This window comes from Danio aesculapii, chromosome 7 (genome assembly GCF_903798145.1).
Source record: "Danio aesculapii chromosome 7, fDanAes4.1, whole genome shotgun sequence".
NCBI classification, from domain to species: Eukaryota; Metazoa; Chordata; class Actinopteri; order Cypriniformes; family Danionidae; genus Danio; species Danio aesculapii.
In genome coordinates, this window is record NC_079441.1 from 20,737,153 (window position 1) to 20,753,161 (window position 16,009).

The following is a 16,009-nucleotide window of genomic DNA, read 5'->3' on the forward strand; positions in this document are numbered from 1 at the left end:
CAGTTGATGCTCTGATCCGTCCTGATAGACTGCCTTTGTAAATGTCCATGATTGGTTAGCATGGAACAGTTGAAGTAAAGCAGCAGTTTAATATGTGATGAAAGGTCAAGACAGAACGAAGAATGACTCACAACTGCAAAAAAAAGTTTCTGCATTATAAAAACTGATCTATTAAAACTAATAAAAATTAAACTGTAACACAATTAACTAATTAGCACCACACAAATATTGTTATGGCAATTATGACATTTAACTTTTTTTTGTAAGCAATAATGTACATCATGGTGTCAAATAGTCAAGAACAGTAAGATAAGCATTTAAATAGGGATATGAATATAAAATAACAGTTAAGATACCAGATGGGCCCAGATGGGCCTGTAATAGTTTCAGAGGTTGGTATCAGGGAATAATGGCCTGTTTCCACTGAGCTGTATGGTTTGATACAGTACAGTACACATTTATGTTCGTTTCCACTAGGGCTGCACGATTAATCGAAAAAAGATCACGTCTATGACGCCTACTTTAGTGAACAGAAGTTGCATAGGCTGTGAATAACAAGTTATAAAGTTGTAAATGACGTTCAGTTTTTTGCACAGATCGATCGTTTGAGGGCCGTGCAGGAGGTTTGATTTGCATGTATGTGGTTTTTTCTCACAGTGACGGCGGTTATGAGCCGCACTAGGAAGTAAAAGTGAAACATCATTTGTGCGCACATCATTTAAATGATCATATGGCATTTTACAGTTATGATTACGACAAGCATTTTCTTTCATAGTGAACACATAGTGTTGTGCATGAAAATAAATGTTTACTGTGTCCGTATAACAACCCTAGCTTATATATAACGTTGAATATAATGCAAGAAGGAATCTGATAATGACAAAATTCAAATTTTACCAGTGAAAACAAATGGTTTAATAATGTTGTCAATGGCAGATGACAAGCACATTTCTTAAACATAATAAATTAACTTTATAATTATGAATAGTTGTATTTTGATGTCATCGTTTTACTGTGACTTAACAAACAGGACATATTGAAAGTCTGAAAGTCTCTACAAAATTTAGCATTTTAAGCAACAGTAGACCTACACATAGGCCTAATATTATTATTGTTGTTTTACCATATGTTTGAGAATTAACAATAATAATAGGCTAATTATATTAACCTTTATTTTACATTTACAGAATCGTGAGAAAATTGCAATCTTGATTTTAAGCAAAAAAAAATCGTGATTTACATTTTTGCAAGAATCGTGCAGCCCTAGTTTCCACTGCCACATGCCAATAAACACCCAGCAGACACACAACATCATAAGACGTCAATATTAGGTTAGATTTTGGTTGTTCAATGTCTAAATCCAATGTCTAGCCAGCGTCAAAGGACAACATAATTTTGATGTCCAATAACGACGTCAAATGATGTTGATATTTGGTTGATTTTAGGTTGTGTTGGCAAGTGACCAAAATCCATCATCAAGCCAACATCTTAAACCAACGTCTTAATGACGTCTAATACTGACATTTATTCATCAAGTATGGCAACCAAAATTCAATAACTGATAGATGTCATAGTGGTAAGTAAGTCCACACAACGTCAAGCTGTAACATCATTAGACGTTGATGTTTTTTAGGTTGCATTTGGAAATTAACAAATATTCAACATCTGTCTGACATTATTGCATTACAATCAAAACAAGAAAAGATAAGGAATTGTGTATAGGGCCTACATTATATAAAAACATAATTAACCTGCAGTTTATAGTGCAATTCCAAAAAGGTGATGTCTGTATGTACATGTTCAATTAAATATATTTGTGCATGTTAATGTGTCCTCAAAGTCCTCCAATGGCTTCTTCTCTCTATTTGTGCTCACTTAAACTATGTCTACATTTTAAATAATTAACTTGAGTGCACAAAAGATGCAATATCTGAACAGCCAGTATGGCTTTCTTCTTTGAGTGGCAACCAAGTAAGTGTACTACTAACAGTGCAAACACAAGCCTCATCAGGGTGACCTGTATCCAACTGTACTGTACTCTACTGTACTGAGCCATGTAATAAGTCAGTTTAAAGTAATGTAAATTTAAAATAACTTGTAAAGGTAATTAGATTCAACTTTAAATATATTTAAGGCAGCGACTCCTTTTTTAGAGTGCTCATGCTAAAGCAAACATGACACAAAGTGGAGCTTCCATACACCTTACCTAGCCAAAAATCAACAATTTTACTGAAATGAATAAACTTTGAACTATTGCTTAATGACTTTACTAGGTGGTTGACCTGCAGGCTTAATAAACAAACTTAAACCTTTTCAAAATGCAGCCACTAGACTGTCTACTAGAATTCTGCTGACTTACGAGGCCGGAATGGTTTAGCTACCCAGTACCTAAAGTAAGTGAACTCTTGTCACATTACAGCCCTTCAAGTAAAATATCAAAATTCTGGCCAGTTGATAACACAGTACCTAGAATATCAAAAATCGACTGTGGGTGGTTCGGCTTTCTTATTTAGCATCTAAGCTCTGAAATGCTATTCATACACAGTTCAGGAGGCAGACAAACTCTCTCAGCTTAAATCTAGATTCGTGACCCAACTGTGTGCAATAGCATGCACTTAAAACAAAAATGCACTCTTAAAATTCAGTTCCCTTAAGGGGCGTACATCTGTTTCAAGAAGGATGCTCATCGTGCTCAAAGCCACTGTTGACTAAATTGCAGCTAGAGAAGACCGGTCCAGAGTTTTGTTTACTCTCCATTTCTGTCAGTTTATGGTAGTGGTGTAACGGATCACAAATCTCACGGTTTGGATCACATTATGGTTTTTTAGTCACAGATTGGACCATTTTTTTGGATCAGTCAAAAAGAGGAGGAGACAAATGTAATGTCTTTCCATTTATTACAAAAACAGTACTGCAAGAAACTTTTGGTTTCAACAAAATTAGAACCTGTAATTGTATTAAAAATAACATGAAGACATAATTAGCTGAATAAAAATAAATAGTAAAATATTCAGTACTGTGTTACTAATACTGTTGCTGATACTGCTGGGAATTGTATAAATCTAACATTATAATTTGTACTACCCATATTTATTTTTAGTCTCATTTTCAATAAATAATTCAGTTATTTACACATAAAACTTCATGTTTCATTGCTAGATGTGTTATTTTTGAAGAATTATTCAGTGGCATATTTTTGATGGCCACCTATTGGTTAAATAATATAATTGCTGCCTACAACTTTCACTTTTGAGCGTCAAGTTAAATGCATTTGACTTTGATTTTAATCTTTACCATAAACATCAGTGGTTTTATCTAAACTGTAAACTGTTATATCCCAGTACTTCTGTGTTATTTTACTGATTTACTGATTTACTGTCAAGAATCTGGCGGCAGCGTTCCTTTTTCTGGATGCTTTGCTTTTTAAAACACTGTTGGTTGCAACGGGCGAGTCAACCGGTGCTTTTGAAAACACTATTGGATGTTGTTTAGGTACGGGAGTGGGTGAAGGGATTGGTCGGTCGGTCAGTCAGTCAGGCAGTCGGTCGACAGCGGCTTCTGGTGGATTGGATTGGCGCGAATGGCACTCGCAAGAGAAATTTGAGATCTGAAAAAGGGTACACATCGGCTTCTTGTGCATTCGCGAAAACGAAAACTGCAAAAAAAAAACTCCTGGGACATATTTCACGCTGTCCAGAAATGCATACAGGGATACATATCAATAATGAGCCTGGCTTGAATGATTTGCCACAATAAATACTCTTTAATGTAGTTTAAATATTCTAGAAATGTTAAAGTTCTCCATTGAACCAGCAATGCTAATGACAAACCTTCATTTTCAAAAGCAAACCTTTCCTTTACCTAAAATCCAGACCTGTTAACAAATAATCCAATGAATGCTTCACCACAATAAATACTCTTTAACTTAATTAAAAGATTCCAGGAATGTTAAAGTTCTTTATTGAACCAGCAATGCTAATGACAAACATTAATTTTCAAAAACAAACCTTTCCTTCACCTCAAATCCAGACCTGACCTGAAAACCTTTTTCATAAAATCTTGTTTGCATACATAAGCTCTTACAAACATGCCCTGTAATATTCAGTAAAACTATCTAGATTCATTTCAGCCTCTTTCAGGTCACAAGGTGAGCAGAAGAAAAAACATATATAAGATTAACAAGGTCAGAAATTGCTGTGCAAGAATTATGCTTTCTCTCTGCAAGGCGGTTTGAGCTCATGTTCTCCGATTTATCTACTTACAGATACAGAGCAGCATGATTTTCGTCTTTAATTTATTTAAGCAAACTTTGTAGTTCTACATAGATTAGCACCAGGTCCCCAGATGGCACAGTGCTTGTTCCCGGCAAAGCCAAAAGAACAGCTGGTGTGGCAGTGATAGGTGTTCCATCACAGAGCATGTGCCCCCTCGGAGGAAAGAGTACGCAGCCTGGCCGACTGGCACTTTTCCTATCATTTTCGTCTTCGCTTGAGCCACAAGTTGATTATGTAATGTCTTAATGAGCAACGGGGAGACGAATGATGAGATTCTTGCTGTATGTGTGCGAGTGTGACGGAGTGTGTGTATGCGCACACTTCTCACCCTTAGCCAATGAACATCTTGAGCTGATCATGCATTTCACCCTTGCTCAAGTACTTACACTTGAAAAGATAAGAGAGAGAGAGATAGAGAGAGGCAGGTGGAGTTGGTTTCTTTGCAACTAAACTCGATTCCTTATACAGCATTTTCTCACTTTTCTGACTCACCTTCTCCGAGACTGAATGTCATCGAGTAAAAAAAAAAGAAACGTTGACTTTGACTTAGGCTGCGAGGCATAACAGCCAATTAAATACAGAAGTGATTCTCCAATATTATTTGTGTGTAAATTGCTGTAAAATCTCAATTGTATCATGACTGGGATTTTTTTCTCTGAATTTTTCATGTCTTGCTGTGGTGGATATATACAGTTGAAGTCAGAATTATTTGCCCCCCTGAATTATTAGCCCCCCTGTTTATTTTTTTCCCCAATTTCTGTTTAACGGAAAGAGGATTTTTTTCAACACATTTCTAAACATAATAGTTTTAATAGCTCATCTCTAATAACTGATTTATTTTATCTTTGTCATGATGACAGCACATAATGTTTGACTAGATATTTTTCAAGACACTTCTGTACAGCTTAAAGTGACATTTAAAGGCTTAACCAGGTTAATTAGGGAACTAGGCAGGTTAGGGTAATTAGGCAAGTTATTGTATAACGATGGTTTGTTCTGTAGAAAATCCAAAAAATATATAGCTTAAAGGGGCTAATAATTTTAATTTTGTTTAAAAATGTAAAACTGCTTTTATTCTAGCCGAAATAAAACAAAGAAGACTTTCTCCAGAAGAAAAAATATTATCATTTTGGAAAAATTTAAAAAAGAAAAAAAATTAAAAGGGGGCTAATAATTCTGACTTCAACTGTATGTATTTATGGTATGACTTTATTTTGATGGTTCATTTGAGTATTAGTAGACTGTCTGCTTAATATATGTTGATACTGCTCCTTCAACAGACATTTAACTGACTATAAGAAACTTTGCAAGTACATGTCAACTTACACTAACCCAAACCCTAACCCCAACCTAACAGTCTACTTATAATCTAATTAGAATTAGTTGACATGTAGATCCAATGTAACTTAATTCAACAAACAAACCATCAAAATAAAGTGTGACCGTATTTCTTACTATTGTGATTTCTATGTCAGCAATTATTTTCAATTTAAAACATTATCTCACAATTACATTTGCAATTCAAAATTCAGCTAAAACTTTTGTCCAAAGTGACTTGCAAAAAGGACAATAGAAGTAAACAATCACCAATTAGTACATTTACATAGACACCACTAATCCAATTTTAATACGATTAAGACAATACTCTGATTAAGAGTCTACCATGTATTTTTGATTAATTTAATCCGATTAAAATCATAATCGAACTAAACAGTAATGGAATTAATAAATGTGGAGTATGCCGATCTTAGTCACATTACTGAAGTGCAGTACAGACATGAAAACACCCCAAGCAAACAATTACCATAGTGTAGGATTTTCGTCGCATTTTGTGACAGGATATTCCATACAAACACAGCTGTTTGACACTATTCTCTGCACCTACCCAGTCAGTGAAGGACCACAGACACCTGCACCGCAAAATGCTGAGGGTTTTTTCCCATACTGCATGCGAAATCAAATTCCATTCCAGCAGTTCATACTCGCAGTACATAAATTAAGAATAAAACACCTGAAATTAAATGAAACTCTGAAGGAGATGTGGATAATGCAGTGATGCAATGATGTTACGCAAAATATGTGCTATAACATGTAAAACAGGATCATGAAAGGAACATTCAAAAAGCAACTCATGTAAACACCTTAATCAGATTATTGCATTTTCAGGTTAAGGCAAATAATTGGATTACTGATGTCCATGTAAACATAGTCAATATTACCACCAGGGCATAGGTTTAAAATTCCTAGAGTCTGAAGAAATGCTTATTAAAAAGTCATTTGTCCCAATTGCAGTTGTTGTCCTAAATCTACAGTAATATGTATAGGGCTAATATGTTTTTAAGTTTTTAAATGTGGTTGTCTTGTTAAGTGTTGCTATTATGTGGTTGTTATATGGTTATATTTATGTTACCAGTGTTAAAGACAAATTTCCTTTCTGCGCCAAGCGGACCGGACAACAAAGTTTAAACAAACAAACAAAAGAATAACAACATATAAATGCAATGACAATTGGCAGTTAATCTAATGCAGTATAATTACAGGGGACCTTTTTTTTTGTTAAGTTTATTTATAAACTAATTTCGAGAGGAGCACGTGCTTATGATTGAACACAGGTGGTCATTCATTACCCAATTCATGATTCACCAATCAGACGATTCCTAAGTCACTTGAAGAATCCCCCCTTCCACCCCTACTCCTCCTCCTTTTTTAGATGGGTGGCATGGTGGCCCAGTGGTTAGCACTGTTGCATCACAGCAAGACCATCACTGGTTCTAGTCCTTAACAAGCCAGCTGATGTTTCTGTGCGAAGTTTACACGTTCTCCCTGTGCTCACGTGGGTTTCCCCCGGGTCCCCCGGTTTCCTATCACCGCCCAAAAACTTGCAACTTAAGTTAATTGACTAATCCAAATCGGCACCATAGACATGCTCCTAGTATGTAGTTATCTCTTAAGAGCAATCACTATCTGTTCATTAGCTACTACAACAAGAAAGATCTACCTGAGCTCAAACTCCCCTCTCGCCCTGCAACAGGAGGGAGCCCTGGCCTCGAGGATCTTATGAGCGCAGTGCTCTCTCCTGGGACAGCATGCCAAACACACTCTATAATCAATCATCAGCTAAGTGTGAACTCTTGGAATGTATTTATTTGTTTGTTTGTTTGTTTGTTTGTTTGTTTGTTTGTTTGTTTGTTTGTTTGTTTGTTTATTCAAAAAAACTGATTTCTGGTCACCACAAAAATATAATGATGTCTAAAGGATCACAGATATGAATTATACAATATATATTAAAACATGGGTTTCCCCCACAGTCCAAAGACATGCGCTATAGGTGAATTGAACTAAATTGGCCATAGTGTGTGTGTCTGAATGTGAGCATGTATGGATGTTTCCCAGTTCTGGGTTGCAGCTTGATAGGCATTCGCTGTGTAAAACATATTCTGGATAAATTGGTGGTTCATTCCACTGTGGCATTCCATGATGAATAAAGGGACTAAGCCGAAAGAAAATGAATGAATGAATATTAAAACATATTTTTTGTAAATGGTAATTTTTCACAATATAGCTATTTTCCTGGATTTCCAAGCATGCTTGTATATGCAAATCTTATTTTATTTGAAAAACATTATCCAATTGATCTCAACCTTTTGAAAGGCTTCTGTAGAAATATTGTTTTCCTATAATTCTTAGTAATACTATTTATTATCAATCTCAGAAAAGTAATGACATCTGTATTTATCTGCAGTGTATGGCCGGAGGGAGATAAAGAGAGAAAAAGATTGTTAAAAGAGCAAAATTCTGGCAATCTTTTTTTGGCACACAGAAAAGGTTAACCAAAGAGAACAAGACAGCTGTGAGGAAGAAAAGATGGTGTGAGGCCAGTGTCTAGACAGAAAAAAAGAAGATCACAGCTGAAGGAAAGGTTAAACAAAGGGAAAAGACACATCTATGTAATCTGTGGATTACTTTACATTTATCTGGTAAACAGTGTTGGGGAAAATTACTTTTAAAAGTAATCTATGATGACAAGTGTTGTGCAAGCTAATTCCCGAATGTAATATATTATAGATTACTTGTTACTGTTATTTAAAAGCAATCCCTTATCCTTTACAATATTAGTCTCATAATTGTAATGCATTGCTCCAGGATTAATCTTGAGTTACTTTCACTAAAAACTACAGAAATAGAACTCAATGGCAAAATATATCAAATTTTTGAATAAAAATATATTTTAAAAAACAGACTAGGACAAAAACAGTGCTTTATATTTTGCAGCGATAAGATATTATTCTGGCTTCAATAGTATTATATTGTTTATTTGATCAATAGAAATGGGAGTCATAAGAGCTGCATTTTTTTAACAGATATTGTTTTTAACAAACATTTTAATGCATTGTGAAAACTATTAATTTCATTCTTTAAAAAAAATAAGCCAACATATGCTCTTGAAGGGGTCATTACTGTATTAAAGGGGTCTTACTGTATTCTTTCTTTGATCAACTAAATTTTAGATAAAATTGTTTTGTAATTTGTGCGTTAAAGGTTCAAGACACCCTGGAGTACTTTTTTTGAGATTTTAACAAATTTGTGTGTGTTGAGCATCAGTTAAGACAACATTAACACCTGTCAGCTTTTTATTGTGGGAAAAACTGGATAATTTTGAGCTTTTGTCAGCTAATTTCATCTTCCAGGTTTAAAATAATTTTTGGGGTGAGATCAAAATCGGTGATGTAACGCGAATCTGCTAGTGGAGTGATGACGCGTCGGTTTCTCATTATTATTCATAGCAGAGTTTTCTTATCCTATGAGAAGACCCTGCAGCTTAATTATTAATGAGCATGTGCTTTCCAAAGGCAAGACAGACCTGCCAAGCTGTGAGACCCAATGACTGGGTGAGACCGCGTAAGCACACATATGTGTTTGTTTCCATGATCCATTGGGTTTGTTGCATGTTTTTCCCCACGATTCTGTCAGGGCCGATACAGCAAAGCTGTTGGTCTGCAGCAAGCATTTTTTCTAGGAGAGCTGTACGAGAATTGGAGAATAGCAGATTTTTGCCCAATCCCAATTCTATTTTTGCATTCCAACCCCTGACCCTTGGCCCTTGAAACAGAGTGTAAAAGGGAAGAGATTCAAAATTTACCCCTAAGAAATGGGACAGCACTACAGCACCTGCACACGTCATCATATGTAATCGGGCTCTTGCTTTATATGAGATCGACGATCGCGACTGCTGTAGTTATTCCAGTTGTGTTATTTTTTGGTATTTATCTTCAGGAAATCACTGAAGGCGTATATTATGTTATCATAACGATACAATGTGGTTATAAGATCGTAACACCGTGGCCATATTCATCTATGTAAACACACAAAACAACATTACCATTAAACCAGACACTGTAAAAAGCTCAAAAGGCCTTTGTCTTTTATCAGTTGAGTTCATTACAATTCAGACACATCCCCTAAGTTCGTGTTGCAGTGTTCGTCTATTTTTAAAATCCTCCAGATTACCAGCAGGGTTAATGGTTGAAATATATAAGGAGACCTGCTGCACTGTTATCCACTGTATAAACATTCAGACCCGGGGACTGAGGAGGAGAGAAGTTCTCCTCATTTACAGTGTTTATAAAAACATGATTATCTTTATAATGATATTATAATTGTGGTTATGTGTATATGAAATTACAAATAACAAATGCAGCAGGACATTAAATTACTGTTTATTTCTTTGCATTTTAACTTTGTAAACTATAAAATCATGGATCTCCTCACAGTTTGTGTTGTGAGCCAACTGACAGTTGTTCGCTCCCTTCTTTTTCCCCTGCTCTGCCGGCCACGCCCACTCCTCCCTCTGCTCACAGAGCTCCACGACCATCTCAGAGCATTATTTGGAACAATTCTGAGGTAAACTTGAACCAAAAGTGGGGGGTTCCTTTAATTAACGTGCTGAGTAAAATATTTCTGAAAATGAATGCATTACAGAACTGCTTTGCATAAAAAAAAAATATTAGTTATTGCATTACATTTGTAACGCATTACTACCGACACTAAATAACTTTTTTCATTTGGGCCTCTTTGTAATATACACTTCTATTTTTTGAAAAAGATAAGACTCTTTTGCACCAAAAGTGAAATGTGAAGTGATCAGGATTCATAAAAAGGAAAATCCACACTCTTCACATCAATGAATATTTTGCATTTGCATTACATAGTTTTTATTCATTTTAGGGTGATACTGACTACTGATACAGAATATGTTTTCATATATCAGCTACAATTGCTGTAAGTATCATGTCTACATATATTGTGCCCTTACACTTGCTTTTTCTCAACATCAAGACAAGAGAACTGTCAGTCTATACGAAACAAAGTAACTTGGATTACTTTTTTGGAAAAAGTAACTCATATTTTCTTATGAGGAAAGTAAAAAGTAATGCATTACTTACATAGTTACTTAAAAAGTCACTAATTAACTGATTATATAACTCACATTACTTGGAATGCATTACCCCCAACACTGCCTGTAAATGTCCATCTGGTGACAGATATTTTACTATTAGGCATCTGGAAGATATGATCAACTAGAGATGAAACCTGCAGCATTGCCCTCTTAAGAACACTTAAACACTCACAGAATTGTACTAATGTCTTCCAAGATCCAACGACTCTTGTTCAACTTATTTTGAGGGGGAAGAATAAAGGAGAAACTCTGAAGGTCTTCAACGGACAGCGAGATGTCAGAGCTGTTGACAGCATACTAAAACAATGTGCTGAGGCATATTAAAAAAAGAAAAGATCTTCCATAAGAGAGAGAGGATGAACGACAGGCTAGTTTCATGCCTTGACCCATATCCCATAATGCCGAGCACAGATGGAGTTTGACAGAGACAGACCTTAGGTTGTCGTCTGTTTCTTTATGTGTTCAACAGTCACCAAGGCCACAGAGAAAGATTGGCAGTTAGTGTTTGTAGGGCGACAAGATGTCACATGTAAACACACACACGGACTGAGGCGAATGTATAACTTGATGATGAAACTGTAACGATTGCTGTTTAAGGGCTCAGGGTGTCTGATGATCTTTGGACAATCGTTAATTGATTCTGAACCAGTTCAAAAATTTGGTAAAGTTGGTGCTGCTGTACATAACTAAATATATAAGATATATAAGAATATATATATATATATATATATATATATATATATATATATATATATATATATATATATATATATATATATATATATATATATACAACAGTTCTGTCTGATTCTTGAATCTGATTGGCTGATAGCCGTGCGATATTCTTAAAAACCCACATCCTCCAGCCTCTTCACCCTTCACCCCTGTGTATTACACTGCCCACATATACAGCAACAAGCAGAGGACACTCTACAGTTTGACAAAGATTGCAGCTGCTGGACAACATAATGTACTTTTGAGGCCTTTTTAGTCGAGAATGTAGTTGTTTAGATTGCAACTATGCAGTTTATTTATAAGGATAGTGCCTTTTTCTGTTTTCCGTTTTCTGAGAGACAATGCATCGGCAGCCATTAGCCTGTCATTGTGCAGAGCAAAGATGATTGACGTTGTCCATCTAAAAGATGGCGACAGAGACCGCATAATAAGCCCTTAGAGGAGAAAAACATCAAAATTTCTAACTACAGCTAATCAAATCATTATTAAACAGGTAAGTCGATCTCTCTCTTTTGTATGTTGTAGTGCTGTATTTATACCATAGTAATTGTAGTGTGTTGAGTGTGAGATGGCACTCACATTTCAGGAACAAATTTGTTTTGTATTGGCCGCTCTTTGTATAACCCAGAGTTACTTTTTGGTTGACCATCTGTTTGTTTCTAATGAGTCTCCTTTTTTCGTAACTGCAGACTAGTTCGGTAAAAAGAAAAAAAGATGAAATGCCCGTATGTGTTTAGCGTTTTTCCTTATCGCAAACAGTTATCTGGTAGTGATGGTGCTGCTTTGGCTTTTTCTGGGTTATTTATTGTGATCTTCCAGTTGCAACAGAGAAAAACTGGGAAATGTCTCCAGACTGATGGCATTTCATGCCGTTCAGCCTTATAATCTTAAAATATCAGCAAAATCACCTGTTTTGTCATCACTTTAGACATTGAGAATCATTCAAATACTAGCCCTAAAGTGACGTTTGTGAAGTAGTAACGGCTTCTACTGTTCTGACCATCAGCTGCAGTTGTGAAGGAATGGTGGAAGAAAGTAGTTCATCTTACTAAAGCATTTTTAGAATCTTGCGTTTGATTTTCTTTATATATAAACAATTATACCATTGAACTGTTGTATAAACTCAATATCACACTTGTAGCAGTGCGATATGGCTGTATATCTAGTGTGTACAATCATATCGCACTGCTACGAGTGTGAAATTGCTCATATATATATATATATATATATATATATATATATATATATATATATATATATATATATACTATATACTATATATATATATACTATATACTATATGTACATATATATATACTATATACTATATGTACATATATATATATATATATATATATATATATATATATATATATATATATATATATATATATATATATATATATATATATATATATATATATATATATATACTGTTGTTATTATTATTATTGTTGTTATGTTATTATTATTATTTTATTTTTTTTTTTGCTATTTGTGCAAATTTGGGTTCAACATAAGTTATTTTTTGTACTCTTACTGTACATTTAACCAACTACGACAACTTGGGGTCTATGAAATGTGGGGGTCTATAAACACATAATTAAACTTAAATATTTAAAAAAAAACTTTGCTCTTACTAATTGTTTGATTTTTGTTTTTTGCTAGCAGTGTTGCTCATTAAAATATTAGTTTGACTATGGCTTACTACTTTGATTTGACATGATTTGCTGCTTGAGAAGCTTGAGAAGTTTATTTATTTTGTTTTTATATGCTTTGCTGCCACCCACTATATAGTACCTGTGACCTAACCTAAATCTACTTGCACACTATGGCATAATGTTTCACAAACTGAAAGCTAAAACTTGAAAAACCACTGGTAACAATAGAACAAGGGTCCATTGGTTAATGTTAGTTAATGTATTTACATACATTAGCTAAGTTTGAATAGTCTTGTAAAGCATTTATTAATCATAGTTCAACATTTACTGATGCATTAATAAAATCCAAAGTTGCACTTATTAACATTGGTTAATGCAAAGTGAGTTAACATGAACTAACGTTATATTACTTGAATAACACTAACTTTAACAATGAATGATTACAGTAATAAATGTATTGCTAATTGTGTGTCCATGTTAGTAAACACAATAACTAATGGACCATTATTTTAAAGTGTTACCAAATCATTCTGCAACATCACTAGCATGTTTCCCAGTTTTCCGTGTTTCAACAATGTCAGATGTGCTTGCACTTTAACTCTGTATGCAGTCATTAATCACACTTCCAGTGGTTTTTATTCTATGATGCTCGTCTTAAACACTGTAGTGTTTTGGGTTCAGATGAGGTCTCCATCGTCCTGTCCGAGGTTGTCACGACATGAGGAGGGGGCTTCTCAAATCTGCACCGCTCTCATGGAGACACTTTGCCCTGGGCCATTTGTCAATACCGCTAAAGTCAACATGTCGCTCAAGACGTTTCTCACCAACGGTCCCGTCGGTCAACACGCCACACCAAAATAGACACACTCGCATCCACAGCGCAAAATCCTTTTGAATGAGCCACCCCGGTGTCACACAAAACGCACATGCCTCAAGCTAACATCCCACTTCTGGAAACCCTGGCTAAGGTGTAAAGAGATTTCTCCATTTCTCTTTAATGTGTCTCACTGAATCTGAAAGCTCATTTTACTGGGGTCAGTAATTTCAGGAGGTTTCTGCTGAAATTGTCAAATGTTATGTGGGGGAAGGAGGGGTATTGGGGTGTACTGAAGAGAAATCCTCGTTCTTTATAGGATGCTGAAAGAAGAAATGTTGAGAGTCATTCATCATTAATTTCCTATACAGCAAGTTTCTGAATGTCCATGCTGATGTTTAAAATCTTTGTCTCTTGGATTTCGCAGTGCTGTTCAACTTGATTCCTGTGGGCTTGAGGATAGTCGCCATCCAGAGCACCAAGACTGGGCTCTACATAGGCATGAATAGTGAGGGCTACCTCTACACATCAGTAAGTTTACAACACATCATGTTTATTATGTTCAACAGGTTGCAAAAGCTGTTATTGTCATGCACATCTTATCAAAGAAGCACGGTTCTGTGGTCAGTGGTAAATCTCCTCCGAAGGCCAAGGGGCACTCTCACAAAAACTGCAAATACATCATGAAGAAGAAACACAGGAAATCACCATAGCATTGCATTTTAAACTGAAGATTTAACTGCTTTCATTGATTCAGCATGTCTAATAGGGCTCTATTTTAACGATGTAGGCGCAAAGTCTAAAGCGTATGGTGCAAAACCATTAAGGGTGTCTCCGAATCCACTTTTGCCATCTTAAGAACAGAAAAATGCTGTCTGTGCCCCAGCACATGGTCTATCAGGGTTGTGCTTATTCTCTTAATAAAGCATAACATTCTTTAACCCAATCAGAGTCTCATCTCCTGTTCACTTTGGCTGCATTTACACTGCACTGTTCAAGTGTCTCAATTCAGATTTTTTTTCTTCCCATGTGGCACAGATCGGATATGGCCCATGTACGTGTAAGCAGGAACAAATTACATGGATTCGGATTTACATTTACATTTACATTTAGTCATTTAGCAGACGCTTTTATCCAAAGCGACTTACAAATGAGGACAAGGAAGCAATTTACACAACTATAAGAGCAGCAGTGAACAAGCGCTATAGACAAGTTTCAGGCGTGTAAAAGTCTAAGAAGCAAAACATTAGTAGAATTTTTTTTTTTTTTTTTTTTTTTTTTTTTTTTTTTTTTTTTATAGAGAGAGAGAGAGAGAGAGAGAGAAAGAGGGCTCAGTTAGTGGTATAGCCAGAGAGGCAATTGCAGATTAGGAGGAAAAGTGGAGACTAAACAGTTGTGTTTTTAGTCGTTTCTTGAAGACAGCAAGTGTCAGCAAGTGTCAAGAACCATTTACTCAAATCAGGTTCAGGCAGAAATCATGTGGAAATTTATATGAATCGGATCCGTGCCCTCGTGTCGGCAGTGTAAGCAGGTAGATCGGATTTTCACCTGTCAATGCGAGTTACGCATCATTAAAAACCATAGCGAATGACGTCAAGTTTGACGCTTTTATTTCAGAACAGACTTCAGCAGAGTCCCAAACCTTAAATATCAGCTTTTATCATTTATATTGTCATATAGCACAGGTATTTAAGCATGTTAACGAGAGCGAAAGAGCGTAATGTCCGCCACGTAACCAATATAAACTAATATAAAACTAGTGCATACATCACGTACATAAATCACGATGCCATGGACAATCCATTAAGATGCCTAAAGGTTTGGAAAAAGCTTACATATCAATAGAAGATGGCTGTGAAAAAACTGTTATATCCAAACACAAGTCCTATTCTACGTCTCCAAAACCTGGCAGGTGGACAAATCTAAGCTTGTTTTTATTAAAACAAATATAAATATGCATATAATAAATAATACTTGACATGACAATAATAAATAATACTGCAAATAATACTAACATTATACAAATGCAAATTGTCATGAATAAACTGAAAAAGCCCCCCAAGGTGAA

At 35.4% G+C, this 16,009-nt stretch overlaps 1 protein-coding gene across 1 annotated transcript in view; it reads left to right on the forward strand.

Moving 5' to 3' along the window:
• fgf11a (fibroblast growth factor 11a) overlaps positions 1-16,009 on the forward strand; it is a 152,604-nt gene that overhangs the window by 83,961 nt on the left and 52,634 nt on the right. Inside the window, exon 4 of the mRNA XM_056461242.1 lies at positions 14,369-14,472. Within this exon, the coding sequence (XP_056317217.1) occupies positions 14,369-14,472 (104 nt within the window). The remainder of the gene's footprint in view (positions 1-14,368; positions 14,473-16,009) is intronic.